Source organism: Tachypleus tridentatus, chromosome 9 (genome assembly GCF_004210375.1).
Source record: "Tachypleus tridentatus isolate NWPU-2018 chromosome 9, ASM421037v1, whole genome shotgun sequence".
Lineage (NCBI taxonomy): Eukaryota > Metazoa > Arthropoda > Merostomata > Xiphosura > Limulidae > Tachypleus > Tachypleus tridentatus.
The window spans coordinates 97,987,221-97,999,915 of record NC_134833.1 but is presented as its reverse complement, the minus strand read 5'-3'; the positions used below and the strand labels follow the sequence as shown (position 1 = coordinate 97,999,915).

At 33.5% G+C, this 12,695-nt stretch overlaps 1 protein-coding gene across 16 annotated transcripts in view; it reads left to right on the top strand.

The window, feature by feature from the left end:
• Positions 1 to 12,695, top strand: part of LOC143225832 (ADP-sugar pyrophosphatase-like) — a 65,067-nt gene that overhangs the window by 16,499 nt on the left and 35,873 nt on the right. For 4 of the 16 annotated variants that reach the window (XM_076455928.1, XM_076455930.1, XM_076455929.1 and 1 more), the window contains exons 1-2: positions 8,601 to 8,714; positions 11,443 to 11,545. The exons of 2 other annotated variants lie outside the window; for them this stretch is intronic. In XM_076455928.1, coding sequence (XP_076312043.1) covers positions 11,501 to 11,545 — 45 coding nt within the window. In that variant the 5' untranslated portion in view covers positions 8,601 to 8,714; positions 11,443 to 11,500. Of the gene's footprint in view, positions 1 to 7,779; positions 8,024 to 8,140; positions 8,715 to 11,442; positions 11,579 to 12,695 lie in introns of those variants that run through there. 10 more of the 16 variants (XM_076455913.1, XM_076455920.1, XM_076455925.1 and 7 more) reach the window with 10 other exon arrangements.

The following is a 12,695-nucleotide window of genomic DNA, read 5'->3' as shown; positions in this document are numbered from 1 at the left end:
TCACTCATAATAAAGTCAGGCATTGACAAAGTTTTATAGTAAATAATAATAACTATTCAAAAAGTATTAAACATATTTGGATGTCCTTACTTGTTTGTAAACATATTCTACCCGAAAGATGAAGAAGGAAAAAGTAAAAGCAAATTCGAATTCGGGCTAAGCGCTACCTGTGGTATCACAGTGCTTATATATAAACTTAATTGTTATAGAATTCAAGGGAAAAGAAAGCAATAGAAATGTTCTAATAATCAAATAATTTTATTTAACATGTGTCTCATGAAATACACATGTAACTTGACTTGGGAAACAAAAAAGAACATTTTTGCAACACGTTGATGGAATTATTGAAATGATGAAAAAAATGCAACTATTTTAACGTAATTAAATTACTATTAAAAATGATTTAAGGGTTTATTATAAGAGACCATAAAACAAAAACATGAAGTAAACCCCGGGACTGTTCGGGTATTGCGACAAAATGCTAAAATAATGAAAGCATTATTTCTACTATTCAGGAAAGAAAGCTGTTATTCCTCTTTTGAGATTTTGCAGTGTATATATTAAATAATCTTGAATAATTAAACAAAAACACTATAAAGGTAGTGCAATATTCTTTATCATTGGTTTAATTTTGGATGTGTCCCTGAACAAAGCCAGGAAAAGGAGATTCGCAGTCAAGAATCTTCAGGGTTGTAGAAGGAATAATTTAATAGCGTGAATGAAATTGAAGAAAAGTCAAGTTGAAATAACTCCAAACATTATTAATTATTCCATTCCTCACACATTTCACATAAAGAAAAACAATTGTCAGATGAAATTTTCCAAACTGGTAACTAAAAGTTTATCTGGTTTTAACATTTGTTGGCTCCTTGTTTTATGTCTCGTATATAGAAAAGGAAGATGTCAGTTCACATTCTTTGTTGTACTCTACTCACTTATTTTTACACGAATATGAATATTGGCCTATGTTTCTACTTATCATTGTTCTCTGTTTCACTTTAAGCGGGGCCGGCCAAGCGTGTTAAGGCGTTCGACTCGTAATCCAAGGGTCGCACCAAACATGCTCGCCCTTTCAGCCGTGGGGGCGTCATAATGTGGCGGTCAATCTCACTATTCGTTGGTAAAAGATGAGTTGGTGGTGGGTGGTGATAACGAGCTGCCTTCCCTCTAGTCTTACACTGCAAAATTAGGGATGGCTAGCGCCGATAGCCCTCGAGTAGCTTTGCGCGAAATTCAAAAACACTTCAAGCTGTTTGCCTACCGAGAACTAACTCCGTGCCTGGCCCAGAAATAAAAATAGAAAATAAAATAAAAACAGAACACTATTTAAAGAGAATTATAAACAGCAAGCTTGGTATTCATAACCAAATGGTATATATGACAGCTTTGAAAATCCAAGTTCATTCTTTTCTCTACTAGTGTGATGCAATTACGGATCTCTTAACAATCTGCCCAAAATTTTCTTTGAATCTAGGATCTGAGTAGATGAAGGAAGGTTGATAATTGCATTGTTAGACTTGATGATGGGCGTCGTCGATTCACTATTTTTTTCCTTTTTGAATAATTAATTTCCATATACCTATCTACCGTATTATTTATATTATGTAGTTTCTTCTAAATACTCTACTAGAGTCTATGACAATGAAAGATAAATATTATGTTAAAATTTGATTTTTTTTATTGTAGAAGATCTCTTAGAGTTAATTTTTGGATAAAATACTATACCAAAAACTTTTAAACTTACTGTTTCTCCATATTCACTATTAAAAGTCCCCTGCTGGGACAGTAGTAAGTCTTGGGATTTAAAAAGCTAAAGTAAAGGGTTCGATTCCCCTCGATGAACATAGCAGATAACTTAATGTGGCTTTGCTGTAAGAAAAAACACACTATCAGAGTTTTGGTAGGGATAATAACGGTGAATATCTTGTTGTATAACTTCAAGATTTTCCAGAGATAACGTTAGGTTCAAGTTTTAATTTATTCATTCAGAGACTCCTAGTTCTAAGTTATTCTTAATTTTATGAAGAACACAGTATGTTAAACTCATTTTTAATTTGCTCATTTTTCATATTAACTCACTATGTTTAGTATTTGTTTAAAAATTAGACATAATTGACTGGAAGTGCTTTTTTTGTTCAGAAACAAAGTGATGAAATTGAAACATAATATCGTTTAAAACGAAATCAAACAAATGAACATCGCTATTCATCAGTTTGATATTTTATTTTGAAAACTTGATATTAATACACGATTGAAAATTAAACAAACAGTTGTGAATAATTAACATATAAATTCTTCCTCATTTTACTTATAAACTTCTAACATTTTTTTTCACCGCGTTTATGGTAACCTAACAAAGAATCCTAACGTTTATCATTCATTTCTTAGTACGATATAACGAAGATATAAAAATAAATTCTAGTTGGACTGAAAGTTAAATTTCTAAATACGTTGTGCACCCACAAAATTATAAAATGTGCTGAAATTAGCCCCCGTTGTAGAGTTATCACGTATAGGTAAAGAAGAAAGTCACTTACTTAGAAACAAAATCAAGAGATTTTATGAGTGAATTATCTACAATTGTGTGTTTTGTGAGCCTGAATTAAAAATTAATAGTTTTTCTTAATAAAAAAATCACTGTAGATTAATGCATTATCATTATGGAAAAGACGCTACTCGTTAGAGTAGAAATGCTCAGCAACAATGTTCATATACATCCTAAATTTATTCAACATTCTTAAAAAGAATCATTGGACTAAGTGTTTCTCATTAAAATGTTCACCTCACTCCAAAAACACTTGCAATGTTGAAGAAAAACAAGTATTGTTAAATCTTCATGTTTTTCTCCATATCATTATTTTAGAGTCGGTGTATTGATGAGTGAAATTGATTCATCAGACTACTTCATTTTCAGTCATTCACTGTCAGAGTTAGTACTCTTTAAGTATTGATGTTATGCTGTTGTTGATTTTGCACTTGAGAAAAATAGTGTTTGACTGGTTGATAGCTGCTTCAAGACAGTTTTTTGTAATGACCTTCTTATAGTACAGTAATAACATTTACCACTTTTTAATAAATTACTCAAATGAGATAATATGACGTGAGTTACACTTTACACATATTTAACTGACCACTCATCTGCATTTTACAATCACATTTTTCCCTAATGGAAAATGTATTCCTCTTTAACAGTGCTTGTTGACATACTCTTGCAATAAATGCATTTGACTAACTAGTCAAATAAATAGTCTTATTTAATGCTGTTTCCACCACGTGAAAGAAATCACTCATGTTCCTTTGAAAGTCAGAAACACCGTTATTATTACCAATTAATTATTAAAAAAAAACATTATATGGCTACATCATTACCTTTAAACGAATTCGTACACTTATTATATCATTACATAATAAGTCTGTTTTGCATATAAAAATACTTGGAGCACGCGAGAAACGTGGATTTGTTTGGTCTTAACAATAAGTATATTCTAAATGGCGAAACGTATGCGATGTATGTCACAGTTGTGTTTGGGATATAGAGTCAATGATTAATAACATATTTTACCTCGTTTGATTAGGTTGACTGCTGTACCCTTTAGCCAATACTTAAAACAAATTCTGGTGTATCACGTGAAGACTAACTAGCTATTTTTAATGTAGTGTACAAGCCACTGCACAGAGATTTTGTTGTCGTGTGTGTTGAGCGTCACAAAGTGGTTTTATATGGTTCAAATTAGGGTGTTACACCAGCCACTACAGTAGATCCACATCATTGTCTGGAAATAAGTCCTTAACTATGTTGGCAGGGGGGAAGGAGCCATCTAATGTTGAAAGAGGGCAAAAGTTCATTTTTGTAAAACTGTTAGAGTGCTGGAAGTATTGCACTGTTTAAGATATCTAGATACCTCTTAGCACTAATAATAACTTGGACGATAAGAGGGCAAAGTCCATAAACGGCCAAAAGGTTCCATGTCATAGTGGAACTACTGGATCTATTTATAGTCAGTATCACACGATTAGTGTAGTAGTATTCATGGACCTGTTACCACACCCAAACTGCCCAATGGACGTGGATACTATAAACTGTGATCCATTGAACCATATAATTATTTTCCACAAGCTCAAAACCCATGTTAGGCATTTAATATGCCTTTAGTATGTTTTGTTGGTGGAGGTGATGGGAGGCTGGTGAAATACACCCTTGTGCAAATTAATTGAAACAAATGGTCATTTTACAATATTTTCAGCATGGCGACTGGTGTAGACTCGCTGGACCCGCTGATTTCCTTTAATAGTCATTTTTTCACACAGACGGCGTCATTAGCTGTGTTTTGCAGTACGGTCGATCAATTTTTGGATATATGACGAAATTTTGAGGAATATTACGTCATTCGAAATTGCGTTAGAAGGGCAAGGAGACCAGTTAAAAACCAACTTCTTACCAACTCAATGAAGAAAAAACGGTATCAATGGGATCTGAAATACAAGAACTGGACGCAAGAACAATGGAGGAAGGTGTTATTCAGTGACGAGACTTATTTCTTCGTGCATGGTCAAAGAAGTCTGCATGTTTGCAGATCTCCAGGTGAGAAACTTCGAGAATCTTACATCAATCAGTTCGTAAAACATCCCTTGAAGAAGATGTTTTGGGGATTTTTCAGCTACTATGGCGTCGGAGGCTTACATATCGTAGAAGGTGTGATGCGAGGACCACAGTACATCAAAGTTTTCCAGAGAAGAGTCGTTCCAGAATTGAAAAAGATGGATCTAGCATTTTTCAACAAGATGTGGCTCCGTGCCACACATCGAAACTTGTGAATAATTTTATGACTACTACGAGAAAAAAGGTGCTGGATTGGCCTGGAAACTCTCCGAACTTCAAACCTTTTGAAAATCTTTGGGTGATTTGTAAAGAAAGACTTCGGGGAAAAGACTGTACTACGAAAGATAAGCTAATTGAGGACATAATTGAGGTGTGATACCGCGATCCAAAAGTTAGTAAAAATTGCAGTTAACTCGTGGACTCGATGCCAAAGCAGATTAATGATCTTCTGTAAAATAAAGGAGGTCATATTATGCATTAATTTGTAAGTAATTTTTGGATTCTTAGAAATAAAACGCAAAAAATTGAAAAAAATCGTAATTTTCCGTCTTGTTTCAATTAATTTGCCCAAGGGTGTACAGTAAAATAACAGAAACCCAATTTATTCAGGCCCTTGTGCACTTTCTTCACAATGATTACAGTCCCAGTAAATTAAGAAATTAGGCATGCTATTTTATTTTGAAATGCTGATCCCATTTGATAATCCTGGAATGTTGATGTGACTTCCCTAGGTTGACCTTCGAAGAGAAGATTACGAAAATAATCTTGATCCTTCCATCATGTAAATACATTTTGTAAAGTAATTCTTAACATACCTAGAACTACTGAAATCTGTCTCTCAGGTTTTCTTTATAAAGAATTCGATTAGTTTTTTGCCGTTTCAATGTGCTATGGATTGTTTCACCCCTAAAAAAGCAACGAGAACAAAAACGACAATAACTTTAGTCGAATATACGTCAGGCGAAGTACCATGCGATTGCCAATGGCTTTTTTATTTCATAAAGCCATTGCTGTGATTCGTATTTGCTTAAATGGTAATGAACTTTTAGCCATATAATGTAAATGCAGACTACATAACGGACTTCTGTAGAAACCGTCCATCACTGGTATCATATCATTTTTAAATCAAGCATTAGTGATAACTTCCTTCTTAACATATAAATCTGTTTTATTTTGTTAATTTTATTTGATGTTGGTTTGTCGGACTTCTTAATATAAACGTTTGATTCTCCAGTATACATTTAATGATATACTGTAGTATAACTTATATAAATTTAGAATTCATTTCATCATACATAATCTAAATTAGAAGTGGAATTTTCTGCAAAAGCTCTTAATAAAAAATTATTTGACTCAGAAAATTTTGAATTTTCTTCAGGAAGATAGTAAAGTTGTCTAAAGGTACGTCTTACAGAAATTTAGTTTTTATATAGTGTGTATGCGTGGTTTTTTTTATATATCAAAGCTACATCAGGCTATCTGCTGAGTCCACCAAGGGGAATCGAACTCATGATTTTAAAATTATAAATCCCTAGATTTACTGCTGTACCAGCGTGGGACTAATATATTGGGGAGAAATAACAAATAATATTGATAAGCCAAGTCAAATTATTATTTTGTCCAAGAACTAACTCAATTTTTTCCGTTAGGATAATTGATTCTGTTTTATATATTTCTCACAAACATTATTTATGGAACCTAATAACTATACTCTTCAAAAAAAGAAACGCAAAAGGCAAAATTTGAGACATATTGTTAACAAGTGTATTCCGGGTAGTTCTGTATGACATGTGTGAAACTTTGCACATTCACTGCTGAACATCCAAAGTCTGCAAAGGCGAAGTCCACGCTCACTAGTTGAAGTTTAACGTCAATAACGAGTATGCCCCCGTGAGCATCAATAACTGCTTGGCATCTCCTGCCCATGAAAGCGATAAGATGACGAATCACATCCTGTGGAATGGCTGTCCAGTCAGCCCGCAAAGCTGCTGCAAGCTGAGGTAGAGTCTGCAGTTGAGGTTGTCGCCGTCGCAGACGTCGGTCCAACTCGTCCCAAAGATGTTCGATGGGGTTTAAATCTGGTGATCTGGAGGGCCAGGGAAGAACGTTGATGTTGTGGTGTCTCAAGAAGACAGTGGTGAGTCGGGCTGTGTGAGGACGGGCGTTGTCATGTTGAAAAACGTCGTTGACGTTCACCATGATGGGTTGCACATGGGGCCTAAGAATCTCGTCGACGGTTGCGTATGGTCTGATCGGAAATCCTACGCAGCCCTGGTATGGTTGAGGCAGTAGACGTCGCAGTGGTGGTCCTATCCCGAAGGTGACGTAACCGGATGTAGCGATCTTGTGCGGGCGTGGTCACACGAGGTCTGCCAGATCGTGGACGGTCACAAGTTGATCCATGTTGTTGGTGACGATATTATAGCCTTGTGATGGTGCTTGGGTGGACATTCACAGCTCTGGCAACATCTGATCGAGATTCGCCTGCTTCCAAGCTACCAATGGCGTTATTGCGTTGTGCTTCAGTCAGTCTTGGCGTAACTGTATTGCGTGTCGGTGGCTTAATACTGAGCTATGGAAACCGAGAACCCGTCATTTTTATAGGGATTTTGCACATGTTGCACTTGCAGAACATGCAGATCTCTCAAACAAATTTATTGGACAATAAATGCGTTTTGGCGAAAAATCCGATGTTTTCCTCCGCTTTCAAAGTGCACAACTTTTATTGTCATTTTGTTCTGACAATCAGTGCCTTAACACGTGTAACATCACATACTCAGAGCTTGTAACGTTATTACATATATTTCTCTTTAAAATAACAAAAATATCCCTTTTGCGTTTCTTTTTTTGAAGAGTATGTTTATGTACATAAAAATACAGATATAAACACTCATCTTTCTATCTACATGCCACTCCCGTGGCTCAGCGGCAAGTTTGGGGGCTTGTGACACGAAAAAATAGGTTTATATCAGTGGTTCTTAGCCTTTTTCAGTGTTTGCACCCCTTTCAAATCAGTAATCATTTCTCGCACCCCCTGGAAACTTAAATATAAAAAAAGCTAAAAATATAAAGCATACTCTTATGTAAAAATATAGATTTGCTTTAATTATTCATGGGCATCCTCACACCCCTTGGGAATCATCTTCGCACCCCCCTAGGGGTGCGGGCACCCCTGGTTTATATAATCACTTTTATACTGTACAGACGATCCATTTTGTAGCTTTGCGCTTGATAACAAACAAACTCTGTCTATCTATCTATACATGTATATGTATAAAGAAATACAAAGCTCAGTCTTCGAATGGGAGGAGATAAATTGTTTTTATATTTCACAAATGCCAGAGTAATTTAATCATTTGATGACCTGGTTTCAAGCCAAAAGGGTTACTCTTCAGTCTGATGCGGTCTGTGTACGTCAGCAAGGTCAGTACATAGTGATGTCGAGAAAACCCACTTGTAGAGAAAAATATATACGTAAAAACGGCTCGTTTGGGTTGAGAAAATTTTTAACGTTGAGGTTGAAATGTTGTTCGTTCCTCTACGTTAAAATTTTTCTCAACCCAAACGAGCCGTTTTTACATATACAAGGTCATTGTACAAGCCATTTGTATAGTTTATTTACACGGTAACCCTACCGCTCTCTCTCTCTCCCTTTGTGTCCATTAGTGGTACTAGAGGTCAAGAACGGGTACGATATTAGTTTGTACGTATGAACGGTTAGGTTTCATTCTTACGCTTTAAGATTGCCAAACGTTAACGTGTTATTTTTAGTGTTAACATCGAATATTAACACAGAACATAGTAAAACAAGAAAGAATAATATAACTGATTTTCTTTTGTGATACCATTTTAGTGACAGGATCGCTTTCAAATTCTTAAAATATTAGTCATTATTTTTAATGGGAGTATAAAACTGTTAGTAAATCACTTCAGTATGAGTTGTTATTTCTCTCAACCTCTACAACACATATAGATACGCTGTATTATATCGGGAAAAGTAGGGAAGTGGTGAGTTCAGTCGATCAATGGCTATTTTAAATTTAACTTCCACTTTTTAAGAGACTATTTTATATGAAACTTACAAAAAAGCAGTATCTAATTCTAAAGTCTAAGAGTAAGACTAAGCTTAAGTATAAATTTAATTTTTTAAGATAGCTTGAACTGTTATTATAATGCTAAAGAATAAGGAAATAAAAGTACATATTAACTAAAATAAGTTCCAGTTGCACTTAACACTAGTTACAGTCTCCTCCCAACGTAAATAAATTATTAACATAATGTTTTACTGCTTTCTCCAACAAAGTAGAACTAAATTACTGTTATGGGTTTACTATTAACAATTTGTCAAGGCATTATTATTATAATAGTAATTGAAAATAAATATTTGATTTCAAATTCGAGAACAAGAACCTTATTCTTTGTAATATGTGAAGCTTTAAACATAAGTAGGTCAAACATTATTCCATTGACGTTTTTAAAACAAAAGTTTTTTTCTTAAGTACAAAATAAAAACACAACAATACATTTTATAAATGTAGAAGTTTTAAGTACAGAATTATGATTTCTTACTTTTCCTGTTTTTAAGTAAGTGGCCTTATAAAGTTGAGAAACATATTAACAACTTATGAACAAAAATTTAACAATGAACCATATCAGCCTTCTTGGCTGTTCCTGCACAGCCATCCTTGAGAGCAAAAAACATAAACCCAACTTTTATTTTTAAAGAAATATCGATTCCCCTTTTAATTTCTGTTTAAGTGCTGGCTTCTGCTACTTTCATTGTCAACTTGTTCCTTTAAAAAACTAAATCTGATGTAACTGGAACATAACGTCTTTTTTTTTTCTTCATTTTTCTCCTTTTGAACTTGTATGCTTTCATTATTTTGTCTACAAGATATGGCACAAAGAAATCAGGACTTTAATTTTTTAATCTACTATTTCATGTTGTGAATTTCAATGAGATTACCTCTTTAAGTTCAAATATCTTAACCCGACTTGTAAAGTAACCATTCTATTTTAGTAAATTTTCTGAGAATGTTTTCCAGTATGTTGGTATCCTTTATTAAAAAAAAAGAAAAGACCTAAAGTGTACACATTATTCCAGTTGATGTCTGTCTAACTAGCAATTTGTATAAAAAATAATTGTTTTTTATGGTAACTTTGTTACTAGTAACAGGACCAGTATACCAAGATCTTTTTTTTTCAGTCACACCATTGAGTGGGTTTTTCATATATATTAAATGAATTGCTAATTAAAATAACCTAAACACATTATTTTGCATTTACTATAAACAAAAGGCATTTTGCAAAATATTTGTACAACTTGCCAATTTTTCAGAATCATTCTGAAGTATGTAAACATCTTAGATGCAGTTAGAAGTATCCATAACTTTAGCTTAATCAACAAACTTTACTAATTATTAATTTCATTAATGTAAGTAAGACAAATTGAAGGTCAAAACACTAACTTCAGAGGCACACCCCCAATAACAAGCCCAATTTGACTGAATTGATAGGTAAAAAAAAAAGTTTGCCTTCTTTCAACCAGCCATTCTACAGCCCAATTTAATAGTATTTCTGAATCTCTTGCTGGTGCAATTTCCTTAGCTAATCTTTTATGTGGCACTTTAATAAAGTCTACATCCTTGCTATCATCCAAATGAGACTAACATCCTCAGTAGAAGTTAACAGATTAGCAAGTGAAAATTTCTCCTCAGTGCATTCATGTTAATCTTTTTTTTTTTTTTTCATGATGTCATATTCCACTAGATGATTTATGCAAAGCTTCTTTTATCAAACTGGAAGTTTTCTTTTTATAGAATTAAAACTAACTGATATCAAATTTTCATGACATCTTTATATCAATAGGGTCCAAGAAGAGAAGTTCCCAGAAGCTCTTGGATTTTTAACGTTCAGAGAAGTTGTTCCTTACATTTCTCTAAATTTGTTTTTTAGTTTTTCATATTACTCTCAACAATCAGTGCTGCGAGCAGTAATAATAAAGGGTCAGTTGCCCTTGAAATGCCATATAATTTGATGTTGTTTAGCAGGAATATTTTTACTTGAGTGATATAAGATTTTGTCAAATTTCACATTTCTAGATTGACTTTTATGTCAGAGGTCACTAAATATTTGACCCAAAATTGTCTAGTTTGACCCCATAGATAATTTCAAATTCTGAAACTTGTCATGAAACACTTCCACAGGAGTATAGTGAATATTAAGAATATGTTTGAAGGAATACTTTCCATTGTTTTCTAACCACTTTCCTACATCTTTATTTTCAGCAACTTGCAATATACTCATCATCAATGATATGTTGCTTATCATTTTCACCATATTCATTTTACAATTGTCTAATGAAACATTTTTCTATTCTCATATCTTTTCATATATGTATTCAGTGTTATCTGCCAACAAGTCAAGGCATTGACATACAAATTAAGGTTTACAGGACAGAAAAATGAAATGGAAAGTAACAATAAAAATGTGGACTTTGGCATACAGATGAATGAAATAAACCAGAATTATATGTAAAATGTGAAAATTGAGAGGGTTACAAGTAAATTCTGGAGATAGTCTTTATTGTGTGGGTGGAGGGTGCAATTGCACCAGTGGCAATATTAAAGACAGGTAAAAAATACAATGGGTAAAAAAGATGAAAGAAATTACAAACATGTTACAAGTAAGAAGAAACAAGTCCTATATTTTATGAATGGTACAAAATGATAAATAACAAAATAAGCATTTTACTTTTTTCTTATCACACACATGCATAAACCCTGTAAGATTTGCTTTTATTGATACTGCTTTTCAGAATACTTTTTGTCTTTATTACCTAGATTTGCAATTGCACAGCCCAACCTGTGTTATCCCCATTTCCTGATACATATCCTGGATATGCCATTTAGCTCAAATGGATATTGTAAAACCAGCATGGCACTGGCAAGTGAAACGATGTGATAATCACAATATAAAGTAACCTTCTGTGTTTAAATGTTGTAATATAAATGAAATGTAGAGTTATATGGGTGTATTAATACTCAACAGTATGAATCTGAGATTATTCCTTCTGAAATATATACTTGTAATTCTAGTGCATTCTAAGTTTTACTTGTAAGACTGTAACATTAAGGAGCAATTTGTTAGTTTGCTAATGTTACTTTGAACTTTACATGTTAACAAAAATATTACTGAAATTCTTAAAAAAACCAATATGAATCTTGTTTTACAGGAGCCAGGTAAGTAAATATTTAAAAATTATGTAGTACAGAATATTTATTTACTTTCTTTCTAAGAACACTCTACTATCCTTGTTAGAACTATCCTTGTTACTAATAGTATCAAGGTAGAGTATAAAATAAGAACCTCTATTTTGAGATATGACTCACATACTGAATGAAACACAGTGGTTCCTTTCAGCTTTTTCCTTTTTCTTTTTTTTTAATAACCAATCAGCAGCTAAGAATGTCCCCAGAGTGGTTTTCTTAGTCATTTTAATCTTTGAAAAGGCTACTGCATTTTTCTATCCAAGATTTTATTGAGGTTAGGGTGTGTTTTTTGTCTGCCAGAAGTTTCATATTTTTTAAAAATCTAAATACATGTTAGTTTCTAAGATTAATAAGTTATAGTGGAATTCTGAGGTATTAGTGTAGTTATTCATGATTTTTGGTTATTCAGATATATATATACATATATACATAAACCTACAAAACCTGTTTTATATATATATATATATATTTTTTTTTAAGACTTGACAGTAGTTTTGGTTTTAAAGACCATAGGGATATCCCTAAGGCAAACCAGGGGCGCTCAGAAACTTTTGTTTCTCTTCAGCCCCACACATGAGTTAGGTGTGATGTGTCGTGTAGGGGGGGATATCAATTTTATTGTTATGTGTCAGGATGTGACTATGATATTTGGTTGTTGAGGAGGAGAAGAACCAGGATGATAGGCTTTAGTCTTTAGTCGGAGGGCTGGATCACGAGCAGGAAGATCAAGGCTGCAGCGGGTCTTGCATTTTTCTTGGGACCAGTAACGTAGAGAGAGTCAAGAGTAGTAGTAAAGGGAGAGAGTGGTAGAAAGGTAGATATAG